General features: G+C 42.5%; 2 protein-coding genes across 3 annotated transcripts in view; one reads left to right on the top strand and one right to left on the bottom strand.

The window, feature by feature from the left end:
• Positions 1 to 4,130, bottom strand: part of SMYD4 (SET and MYND domain containing 4) — a 40,013-nt gene extending 35,883 nt beyond the window's left edge. For both annotated transcript variants that reach the window (XM_028521705.2, XM_036034394.1), the window contains exons 1-2: positions 3,803 to 4,130; positions 2,745 to 2,890 (exon numbers count right to left, since the gene is read on the bottom strand). In XM_028521705.2, the coding sequence (XP_028377506.1) occupies positions 2,745 to 2,878 (134 nt within the window). In that variant the 5' untranslated portion in view covers positions 2,879 to 2,890; positions 3,803 to 4,130. The remainder of the gene's footprint in view (positions 1 to 2,744; positions 2,891 to 3,802) is intronic.
• A 91-nt stretch (positions 4,131 to 4,221) lies between these two features.
• The window catches only part of RPA1 (replication protein A1), a 45,865-nt gene continuing 37,631 nt past the window's right edge, over positions 4,222 to 12,455 (top strand). Inside the window, exons 1-2 of the mRNA XM_028519997.2 lie at positions 4,222 to 4,375; positions 11,610 to 11,660. Coding sequence (XP_028375798.1) covers positions 4,343 to 4,375; positions 11,610 to 11,660 — 84 coding nt within the window. The 5' untranslated portion in view covers positions 4,222 to 4,342. The remainder of the gene's footprint in view (positions 4,376 to 11,609; positions 11,661 to 12,455) is intronic.

Raw genomic sequence — 12,455 nt, 5'->3', positions numbered from 1 at the left:
TTTTTTTTTATTTTTTCAATTTTTTTTCCCTACCTCCCCCATATACGATTTTTTAAAAAAGGGTTTTATGTATTTTTTTTAGAGAGGGAAAGGGATGGAGAAAGAGGGAGAGAAACATCCATGTGTGGTTGCCTCTTGCGCACCCTCTACTAGGGACCAGGCCTACAACCCAGGCATGTGCCCTAGACTGTGAATCGAACCGCCAACAATACTAACAAGGTCCTTGCCTTTAGGAGTGTATAGTCTACTAGTGAATACAGACATTAATCAAATGACTACACAACTATAAAAGGAAAGTTATGCAATGTTGTAAATGTATAAAAAAATGAAGGTGACCCAGCTGGGGTTCTTGAGGAAAGATCTGGCTGATCCTGAAAGATGAGAAATGAATTCATTCTTAGGGCATGATGGAGTAGAGAGGAGATAGGAAAAGCATTTCGGTCAGAAGAAATAAGTGAAGGCCATGTGGCATGAAGAAACATGATGCATATCAAGAAATGAAAGAAGGCCACCCTGGCTGGTGTGGCTCAGTGGCCTGAGCACAGCCTCCCAACCAAAAGGTTGCTTGTTTGATTCCCATTCAGGACACAGGCCTGGACTGCTGACTGGGTCCCCAGTTGGGGGCATGACAGAGGCAACTGATCGATGTTTCTCTCCTCTTTCTCCCTCCCCTTCCATCTCTTCTAAAAATAAATCCTAAAAAAAAAAGAACTTAAAGAAGGCTGATATGCCTGAAAGGGGAGTGTGGTGGAAGAGGCGGTCAGAGAGACACGTGGCCGTCAGACTGCCGTGTCCGACGGGCTGTCCATGTGAAGAATTTTAGTCTTTATTATAAGGGGAAAAGAAAAAACTCCTGGAAGGTTTTGAGTAAGATCAATAAAATTGATTTGTTTTGATAAATAATTCCTGCTGTGATATAGAAAATAGTTTGGAGTAAAGCAAGGATGGACATGGGAAACCAGTTAGGAGGCTATTGTAATGGTCTGGCTACTGACAGTAATTTGAATTAGGGAAGTGAAGGGAGTGTATTAGTATTTTCTGTTGCTGCTATAACAAATTACAGCAAAACTAGTGGCTTAAAATAAACAAAAATTCATCTTACAGTTTGAAGGGCAGAAGTCTAGCATGGGTCTCCATGAGCTAAAAATCAAGGTGCTGGTAGGAATGCACTCTTCTCTGGAGGTCCTGGGGAGAAGCTGTTTCCTTGCATTTTCCAGTTTCTAGAGGCTGCCTGCATTCTCTAGCTGTGACTTCCTCCCTCCATCTTCAAAGCCAGCAGTGTTGCCTCTCTCCCACTGTCCTTCCATAGTTAAGTCTTCCTCTGACTCTTCCCTTCCTCCAACTCTTCTCTTCCTCCTCCTTTTCCCACTTTTAAGGACTCTTATGATTACACAGGGCTTACCTGGATAATCCAGGCTCCTCTACCTTAAAATTGGCAAATCTGCAATCTTAATCCCCCTTTACTGTGTAACATAGTCACAAATTCCTGAAATTTGGACATAGATATCCTGGGATGTATTATTCTGTCTAACCTATGGAGAAAGGGGGAGAATTGACTGGATTATAAGTTTTTAGACATTTTTTTTGTGATTACCCTAGAGGTTACAAATTGAATCCCTGATTTCTTACTATCTTCAGTTAGTTCTTCCACCATTTCCCAGACAATATAAGAATCTTACAACAACTTAACTCCATTTACCTACCTTCCCCTTACTGTTGTCACATCTTACTTCCAAATGTGTTAGTCTGCATTCAGTTTTGAAAGGTATTTTCATTAGGTCCAGAGTTCTAGATTGGCAAGTTTTGTTTTGCTTTGTTTTCCTTTCAGTACTTTAAAAGTGCCATCCAGTTGTCTTCTGGCTTCCATAGATTCATTAAAAAAAATCAGCCATTGTCTTATTTTTAGTCTAACAAAAGTAACATCTTTTACCTTTGTTTTTAAGATTTCCTTTTTTTCTTTAATTTTTGGCAGTTTGAGCCTGCTGTCCCTAAGTGTGCTTTTATTTATGTTTACACTGTTTGGGATTTGCTAAGCTTCCAGAATCTGTGGGTTGACATTTTTATGGCTCAAATCAGGTGATCAATAAAAATTCACTGAATGGCCCTGGCTGGTGTGGCTCAGTGGATTGAGCGCTGCTAGTCTATAAACCAAAGGTTGCCAGCTCAATTCCCAGTCAGGGCACATGTCTGGGTGGTAGGCCAGGTCCCCAGTAGGGGGTGCGTAAGAGGCAACCACACATTAATGTTTCTCTCCCTCTCCCTTCCCCTCTCTCTAAAAATAAATAAACAAAATCTTTTAAAAAATTCACTGAATGAAGTTGTGGGAAACTCTTGTTTCAGTTTTCTTTATATATGTATGTATATAGTCATGAGAGTTTGAAAATACTGGGTTAAACCTCTAAGGTCCTTTCCAAATTTGAGTACTTATAAACTTCCATGTGCAGCTAGTCAATCTCCACTACAATCTTTGGGAGACGGCAAATTTTACAGTCTAGTGATTATAGCAAGGCACCGATTATTGAAACATAATATTTACACTGAAAAAGCTCAATAGTGTCCTTGCCTCTTTTAAAATAGTAGCTTAGGAGATACTGAAAACAGCAAGAACTGCTGAATGGCCCAAAATACAACATAAAAATCTAAGTTTAATCCTTCCATCAAAAAGAGATATAACTTAAGAGCAAATGACAAAAGGTAACATTTTCCAGATTAAAATATCCCTGGTTAAGCTTCCATTCACTTACTGAAGAAGCGAAGAGGAGTGAAGAAAGATATCACTTAAAGTCTCTGCTGTACAAATTGTGACCTGAACGGACTTTGGGAGCAAAGACCACTTCTGAAGTATGTATGATTTCCACTCATCCACAGGCAGGTCCATGCTACTTTATACCTATAAAATGCATAAGAATAGAAAGAGTTCAGATTTCTACAAATGTATAATTCTAGAAAGTCAATATGTCGTTCCAGCAAGCATGAAGAAACAAAATCAATTCTCATGGCCTTTTTCAACAGTTGTTTATATGCTGAAGAACTACCTACATTCACTCATACCAATCTGCTCAACTGTCTTTTTATTTAGAAATATTTACTGAAAGACTACCCTGTTCCAGGAACCATGGCAGGTAACTAGACAGCCACCGTTCCTGTCCTCTTATGCCTCCATCTATCCCAGTTGCTCAAGTCAGAAACCTGTGGGACATCCCAGATTTTCTTTCTCACTCTCCCCAGCAACTATTAAGTTAACAAATTTCCATTTCTTCCATGATTGTTTTTTTTCCTTCAATACCATTTAGTTCAAGACCCCACCATCTCTTGTCTGGCACTGTTTCCAGAGTGTCATGACTAGACTTCATGCCCTCAGTCCTTTGCCCCATCCCCCAATTCAGTCTATCCTCCACATTGAGACAGATGTCAGTCTTCTGCCTTAAATGAATCAATATTCCACCTGGCATTTAAGAAAGCCCTTAGCCACGCAAGCCCTTTATTATTTGACATTTGGCTTACTTTCTAATAATCAAATATCACTTTTGCTCCGTAACCTACTATGCTGAGCTACTCAAAACTATCCCCAGCTTCCCAGGCTATTCATCTCTTTAGTTTTTGCATAGGCTACTCATTCTTCTGGGAGCATCTCTACCCTCACTTGGAGTACATAGAGCAAATTTCCACACATCCTTCAAGACTCAGTTCAAATGGCACCTCCTCCGGGAAGGCTTCCCTGGTTTACTATCTGTGTGATTCCAGCACACTCATCCCTTTCCTGGGGTTTATACCGTGTCTACCTTGAGGCAGGGCTACTTACAGTGGAAACTCCCTCGACAGACCGTGCTCTCTTCTGAGGTCAGGAACCGGGTTTTACTTATATTCAGAAACACTCTGTGTGATACGCTCAGGATGGGGTCACTGCTTCTTACTTACTACATGTGGCAGCAGGGTTATTAGCTCTAACTCTGGGTTACCACGCTGTCGGTCTGCAAAAGGCCGAGCCGGGCATGTTTCCGACAGCCCGCTAGCAAAGCTCCCGGATCTAGTTCAGCAGCGCCTGTAACTGCATTCGCGTCACCCTCGACGCGCCCCACAGCTTAGCTCCCCGCGTTCCGGCTGACCGGTCCCGCGACTCTGCCGCGAACTTGGATTCGGGAGGGACCTGTGTGCTACCCGCGCTGCCTCGGCCAATGCGGTAGCTGCTCAGCCCCTAGGCCCGCCTCTGCGCCCAGCGCACGTCGGAAGGCGGAAATGGCGTACACGGCTCCTCTGGCCAATTGCTTTAGAGCGCGCCGGACCTCGGCAGTGAAGCCCGTGTCTCCAGGATCGGAAACGCGGGAGTTGGCGCGGCGGAGCCATGGTGGGCCAACTGAGCGAGGGGGCCATTGCGGTGAGTAGGCGCCTGCGAGCCGATCCGGGTGCCCGGCGTGGCTGTGGGCCTTGGGGCTGTGGGCAGTGGAGAAGGGGGAGAGGGGCTGGGGGCGTTGGGGAGAGAACACAGTAGTAGGTGCTAGCGGGGACTAGGGGAACGGCCGGCTCCTTCCCCAGAATCATCACCCCTTACCTGCAAGAAAATTTCCATTGCCTTTTAAACATGCTTACGTTTTCCTGTTTAAGAATACGAAACAAAATAAATTGTTGATTTTCCCCCCTTCATCTCCCACCCACGGCCACTGTGTCTCCCCTCCCCTTCTTCCACCCACAGTCAAACTTCTCCAAAGTAATTTTCAGCTATTTCATTTCTTTACCCCTTATCAACCCTTGAATCCACTCCACTCACTCACCCCTCTGATCACTGTAGAAATAATTGTGGCTGAAATTAGCAGTGCTTCCTGGTCGCTAAATCCAACAGACATTGCAGTTTTCAGTTTACCAGAGTTCTCATCAGACTTTGAGTTCTTTGAGCATTGCTTCCTTCTGGTGACACTCTTTTGGCTCTTGTGGCTCAGCTTGGTTGGTCTTTCTCTATCTTATTTGCAGGTCCTTTGTAAAGTTTTGTTGACTCAAGGCTCAGCTCTAGGCCCTTTTCTTAGGAGAGTCTCATGTTAATTGCTTACAGATTTCTTTGCCCGGAGGACCTTAACTATGAAAAGACAAAACTCTGTAATTTACCTGTCTACCTGGTATCTCAAAGGCATTTTGTTTTATTTTTTAAAATATTTTATTTTTTAGAGAGAGGGGGAGAGAGGGAGGAGGAGTGAGAGAAACATCTATACGCCAGAGAAACATGAATCGGTTGCCTTTCCCCCACAACTGGGGACCTGGCCTACAACCCAGGCATGTGTCCTGAAGGGGAATTGAACCTGTGATCTTTGGGTTTGCAGGCTGGCGCCCAATCCACTGAGCCACACCAGCCAGGGTGCAAAGGCATTTTAATTCCAACATGTCCCAAACAAATCCTTTATCTTCCTATATCAGGGCCTCTTGGTGTTCTCTATCTGGGTGAATTGCACCATTATCCATTAAGTTATGCAAGACAGTAATTGAGGGATCATTCTTCCTACATCACCCTGAATGTCCAGTCCGTCACCAAGTCAGATGTATTTTACTTTACATATAACTCTTAACTCCATCTACTCTCCATCCACATTGGCACCATCATTTTTTGCCTGGGTCACTCACTTCCACCCTCCCCCTGTCATTTACATCATAACATTCCCTACTTGTTGCCTCCTTTCCTGCCATTTCCTAAAAAAAATGTTAATTCCTGGTATATTCCATACTCTTGCCTTTCATGGGGTCTTCGATCATTCTTTCCCCTCTGCCTACTGCCAAGGAGGTTTTTCTCATGGCTAACATAATCTTCATACCTCAACTCAATTGTTACTTCCTCAGAGAAGCCCTGTCTTTTCCTTACTAGCCTACATCTCTTGATTCCGAGACCCTAATTTCTGTTTCTTCACTTATTAGCTATGTGACTTTGGGCAAGACACTGCACTCTGCTTTTCCTCTTCTGTAAAATGAGGGTAATGATACCTAATACCTACTGCCTAAGTTTAGTGGGAAGATTAAATGAGATACTATATTTAAAGTGCTTGGCCTCTGCCTGATACATAGTAAATGCTCAACCTGTTACCTATTATTGATAATCATAGATGTCATTTTTACATTTATTTCTTGATTTGATTAACATTACTTACTCTCTGTTTCCCCCACTAGACTGTACATTCTTTTATATTGGTGGGTTTTTTGTTTGTTTTGTTTTTCTCAACATAGTATGCGGTGCCTGTATCAACACCTGAGGCAGTGGCGGCTCACTTTGGGCACCCAATAAACGTTTGCTAGTTGCACATCAGGCAGTGAAAAAAAAGAGTGTGGGGCAACAGGGAGGGGAAGGACAGTTGGTGGGGTTAGTGAATATTTGAATAAATTAGAAATAAGTCGACCTGGGAAGTGATTGCAAATTCTAGTCCTCATTTACTTTATAGATGCCACCTTGCACCTTTAAGACAAATTAGGGGGATGGAAAAAAAATTAGGAATAGTTCACCTTTAAAAAAGAATAATCATGGGATTATGTAAATATAAATCATTTGATCAGTTAGCTTTTTGCTATATTCAAAATTTTAGAAACATATTTACAGTGTTAGGTAAAGTATTACTTAATGTTTGTGATGGCAAGATATGGAGAACCTTTGTCAATTTGATTAGTAGCTAAAGCAAGTAGTATCATTTTAATTTAAAAGACACAGGCCCAAAAGGGTAAGTAACTAACCAATAGCAGAGGCATTTTAGCCAAGAGCTAACAAGAAATAAGAGATAATGCATGGAACCGTTGTGGTAAATAGAATAAATAAGATTTGTAGCTTAAGTAATTGAGTAATATAAAGAAAGATGAAGGGATCTGATATTTTTGACCATTTCCTATGCACCACATACTTTATATTAGTCATTACTTACAGTATTCCTGTAAAGTAGATTTTATCATTACCCCCATTTTACAGATGAAGGAATTAAAAGGTACAAAGGAGTTGCATTGTTCATGGAGTGAGGTTTCAAACACACGTACCCTTTACTATTCCATTCTCTTGCCTTGTATTTTTATTAGCAATGTTAATTTGGAAAATTTATGGCAATTTTACCTTAAGTATATTTATCATGCTGTACACCCTAGAAAAGAGTAAAATGTTATATTCAGTATTTATCAGTATTTATTTATTTTTAAGATTTTACATATTTATATTTAGAGAGAGGAGAGGGAGGGAGAAAGAGAGGAAGGAAATATCAGTGTGAGAGATGCATGGACTGGTTGCCTCTTGCATGTGCCCACAACTGGGGACCTGCCTGGCAACCCAGGCATGTGCCCTGACCAGGAGTTGAACCAGATGCCTTTTGGTTCATAGGCTGACGCTCAATACACTGATCCACACCTGTCATGGCGATATTCAGTGTTTATGCTGGCACGTTTTGTTTGTTTGTTTGTTTGTTTATAGCTTTTATTTACTTATTTTTAGAGAGAGTGGAAGGGAGAGAGAAGGAGGATAAAAATATCCATGTGTGAGAAAGGTTGCCTCTTGTGCACCCCCAACTGGGGACCTGGCCTGCAACCCAGGCATGTGCCCTGACTGGGAACCTAACCCATGACTTTTTGGTTCATAGGCCGACACTCAATCTGCTGAGTCACGCTAACCAGAGCCCTATTTATACTTCTTAATCCCCTCACCTCTACCCATTCCCCCATGACCCTGTCCTATGTGGCAACCTTTTTCTTAAATTCCTTTAACATTTCATATAAGACTGGTTTGGTGATGATGAACTCCTTTAGTTTTTTCTTATCTGGGAAGCTTTTTATCTGTCCTTCAATTCTAAATGGTAGCTTTATTGGGTAGAGCAATCTTGGCTGTAAGTCCTTGCTTTATGTGACTTTGAATATTTCTTGCCAATCCCTTCTGGCCTGCAAAGTTTATTTTGAGAAATCAGCTGACAGTCTTATAGGAACTCCCCTGTAGATCATTTTTTTCACTTGCTGCTTTTAAGAGTCTTTCTTTATTTTTAACCTTTGGCATTTTAATGATGATGTGTCTTGGAGTGGCCCTCTTTGCATCCACCTTGTTTGGGACTCTGTGCTTCCTGGACTTGCATGTCTGTTTCCTTCACCAAATTAGGGACATTTTCTTTCATTATTTTTTCAAATAGATTTCCAATTTCTTGCTCTTGCTCTTTTCCTTCTGGCACCTCTATGATGCTAATGGTGAACCTCTTGAAGTTGTCACAGAGGCTGTTTATACTATCCTCATTTTGGGGGGTTCTTCTTATTATAATTTGTTTTTCTTTCTTATGTCCCATATCATTTATTTGATTCTCGGCTTCATCCACTCTACCGTTTCCCTGTAAATTGTTCTTTATATTAATTAGTGTATCCTTCATTTCTGACTGGATCTTTTTTATGCTGTTGAAGTCCTTACTAAGTTCCTGAGCATTCTTATAACCAGTGTTTTGAACTCATCGTCTGATAGATTGCATATCTCCATTTTATTCTGTTCTTTTTCTAGAGTTTTGATCTATCCTTTCATTTGGGCCATGTTTCTTTGCCTCTTAGTTTTGGCAGCCTCCCTGTGTTTGTTTTTACGTATTAGGTAGAGCTGCTTTGGCTCCATGTCTTGGTAGTGTGGCCTAATGGAGTAGGTGTCCTATAGGGTCCAGTGGCACAGCCTCCCCTCTCATCCAAGCTGAGTACTTGAGGTGTGCCCTTTGTGTGGGTTGAGTGCACCCTCCTCTTGTGGTTGAGCCTTGGTTGCTGTTAGCAGATGAATGGGAGGGACTTACCCAGGCCAGTGAGCTGCAAGGACTGGCTGTGACCACTGACCACCACCCTCTGCCCTCTGTGGAGGATCAGCTTTGCAGAGGCAGGGTGGTGGTTCTCCAATGTGGTCTGTAGCTGTCCAACGGGTGGACTGGCCCTGGGGTTTCCTGGGTGGTGCAGGCCAAGGTCAGCCCCCACCTGTGTTTTGCCTGGGGCCACTCTGCTTGAGCTATAAAGTAATCTGAGATGGCTGCTACTTGTGCTGGGCTTGGAGATTCTCAGGTGAAGACAAATTGTGAATCTAGGCTGGCTGCTGCTAGTGCCAGTCCTGGTTCTCACTGAGGCCAGCTGTTGCTTGTTTGGTAGGATTTAAGAAGTTGTTAAGCAGCCCTGGCTGGTGTGGCTCAGTGGACTGAGTACAGGCCTGCAAACTAGGGGGTTATGATTCAATTCCCAGTTGGAGCACATACCTGGGTTGGAGGCCTGGTCCCCAGTGAGGGAGGCATGTGAGAGGCAACTACACATTGATGTTTCCCTCCATTTCTAGAAATAAGTAAATCTTTTAAAAAGAAGAAGAAGAAAAAGAAGTTGTGAAGCATGAGCCAAGACCAACCATTCACATGGAAAAGCAGCTTGGGTGGGCCCATAAGTTGGGCTGGGCAGGGTCTCTGGGGATCTCCAAAGGGGGGCAAACAGTGTTAGCCAGGTTGATGGAGTCTCAGACATGGCACCAGCTTGTCTGCTCTGCCGGGGGAGGGTTTAGATAAGGGACAATGGTCTCTGTTTGCCTTGATGCCAGACACTTCAGTTTCTCCCTGTATACCACTGGTGCCTTTCAAGCTACTACCCTGGTTCTGGAGCTCAGAGTGTGTGAGTCTGTATAGGTGAGTCTGTGTAGGTGAATCCCTGTGTGGGTTCTTTAAGAGGAACTGCTTGCGGCTCTAGCAGTTTCTTCTACCAACTTAATCCCTGCTAGTTTTTACAATCAGAAGTTGTGGGGACTTGTCTTCCTGGTACTTGAACCCTGGGCTAGGGGTCCTTGCTCCCGAGATATCCCTCCCAGTTTTTATCCACCACATGTGGGTGAGGGACCATCCCATTCCACGTCTATACACCTCATACCTGTCTGAATAGTGGTGATTTCTTGGATTCTGTATTTGTCAGACTTCCATTTAACTTGATTTCTGACAGTTCTGAGTGATGGTTGTTGTATATTTATTTTGATGTGGTTGTATGAAGAGGCAAACCATGTCTACCTATACCGCCATCTTGGCCAGAAGTCCTGAATGCATCATGTTTATTGAGTTCTCTCTACTCTGGCTGGTTGGAGCACAAATGTATGATAGCCTGTGTAAATTCCAGTAATTTTTCACATTATAGCTCTCTTAATACTTACTCTTTGCCTCGCCTTTTAGAGTCTCATTTTGTATATGCACAACTTGGAATTCAACCAGAGACTCAAAGGAGTCCCTTGTGTAGGTTATTGTAGCTTCTCTGTGTATGTCCTCCCTCCGGTGTTCCGTGTCCACAAAATCCAGCTGACACATCTTCCTGAACTCTGATCTGTACTTGGCAGAACTTCTTAGATTCCCTTCCCTGCACTCTGGTCTGGAAGTGCAGAAAGTAAGCCCTAGTGGTCACGGGGCTCACTTCATTTGTCTCCCTTCTTTCAGGGATCAGTTTTGCTTGACCTATTTTCAGCACCTGAAAACAGTTTATATATTTTTGTCCAGTTTTTTAGCTTATGTTTGAAGAGCTAGTCTGGTATCGTTTATTTCAGCATGGGCAGAAGCAGAGGTCAGACAACCAGTTGTTAGTTTTTCTGATAATTACCTTTGAGTGGTGGCTTTATTAGTTATTTTTAGAGAGCGGGGCAGGGAGGGAGAAAGAGAGGAAGAGACACACCGATGTGTAAGAGAAACATCGGCTGGTTGCCCCCCACGTGCTCCTACCCGGGGACCAGCCCACAGCCCTGGCGTGTGCACTGACCAGAGCCGGGCTGGCAGTCCTTCCGTTCGCAGGCTGACACTCAGTTCAGTGAGCCACGCCAGCCAGGGCTGAATGGTGGCTGTTAAAAACAAATTCAAACCTGATTGACATGGGTTTTTTTGTTGGCTTTTCTTTAGATATTATTTTGATAATTGCTGATAGAGCCATGAGATTTAAAATTCAGAAGGTACAGAAGAGGATGCAGTACAATCTGCCTCTCACAGGTGTCTACACCACTCACCTAGTGCCCCTTACAAGAGGAACCAGTATTATATAAACATCATCTTCTCTTTAAGTCTGTATAATATTCTGTTTTAAGGACTTACCATACTTATTTAATTCCCTAGTAATGGGCAGTATAGGGAAATTAATGTGCTGTTATGCGTGAGTGCATATGCATATGTGACGCCAATATTTTATTTTACTTTTTTGAAAGATTTTATTTATGTAATTTTAGAGAGAGGGGAAGGGAGGGAGAAAGCAAAGGAGAAAAATATCAACGTGAGAGAGAAACATCAGTGTGTTTCCTCTCGCACGCACCCTGACTGGGGACCAAGGCTGCACCCCGGGCATGTGCCCTGACTGGGAATCGAACGGGGGACCGTTTGCCTCGCGGAATGATGCCCAACCACCTGAGCCGCATTGGTCAGGGCACGATGCCAGCATTTTAGATGTAGTGAGTGTATCCTTGTTGGTAAGCATGTATCTTACTAGGATTTTATAATTTGTCCAGAGCAACATAACTGAAACTAGATTTTTCAGGTGATCAGCTCCAAAAAGTCACTTTGAACAGTGTTATCTTTAGTTTTTTCCAAATGCTAAGCTGTAAAAAAATGTCAAATTTTAATCATGATTTGAATGCATATCACAAAAATCTGTTCTTACTCTTTTAGGCCATAATGCAACAGGGAGACACATCCATAAAACCCATCCTCCAAGTCATTGTAAGTACCCATATATAGTTTATGTCGAGCAGTTTTTAAACGTATATGTAATCATAAATTACATTTAGTGAAGGACATAAAGATTTGTTCACTTTAGCAAATTCTCTCTATCGTCGCAAAAAATAGGCCAGTTCATGTTAAAATCCTGAGAAAGGAAATGAGATTTTAAAAAAATGTATTATGTTAGCCAGCAGTAGACCTCTGGAGATTCAGATCTGAGGTTTGTCCTCTCTTTTCTTTCCACAATTAATGGATGTTGTAGTGCTACACGTCGTTACAGCTGCCTCCTTCTTGTCTTCCTGCCCTTAGGTTTGTCTTGCTCAAATGTGCTTTATTGCTTTGTTAACTCTGTCACTTAACGGGTTTTCAAATGTCATGGGAATTTAAAAAAAACAGTAGCAGCAGAATCGTGGATTATACCTGCAGATTCTGCGTCAGTAGTCCTGATGGTCTCTCTGTTACTCAAACTAGCTGCCAGTCATGTCAGGCTTATTTCATCTTCTCTGATTTCTTTCCAGTTGGGATAATGTCTCAGCTCTGCCCTATGTCCTTATGTGCACACTTGTCTTATGTCTCTCTGCCTCCGTGTTTCCTACACAGCACCTTGCCTATATTAGGTACCTCGTTATGTATTTTTTAGAATTGATTTTCAACCAAATTTGAGTTAAGGAAGAGAGAACACAAGAGTATTGGCAACATTTTATTCTCATCTATGTTGTGTTTCATAATGTTAGCTGAGACAGGTTGGTGGGACAGGCATCAAGTCTAATTTCCTTTTACTTGCATTTAGGTGTT

Source organism: Phyllostomus discolor, chromosome 8 (genome assembly GCF_004126475.2).
Source record: "Phyllostomus discolor isolate MPI-MPIP mPhyDis1 chromosome 8, mPhyDis1.pri.v3, whole genome shotgun sequence".
Taxonomy (NCBI): Eukaryota; Metazoa; Chordata; class Mammalia; order Chiroptera; family Phyllostomidae; genus Phyllostomus; species Phyllostomus discolor.
This window is presented reverse-complemented; position numbering and strand designations above follow the sequence as displayed.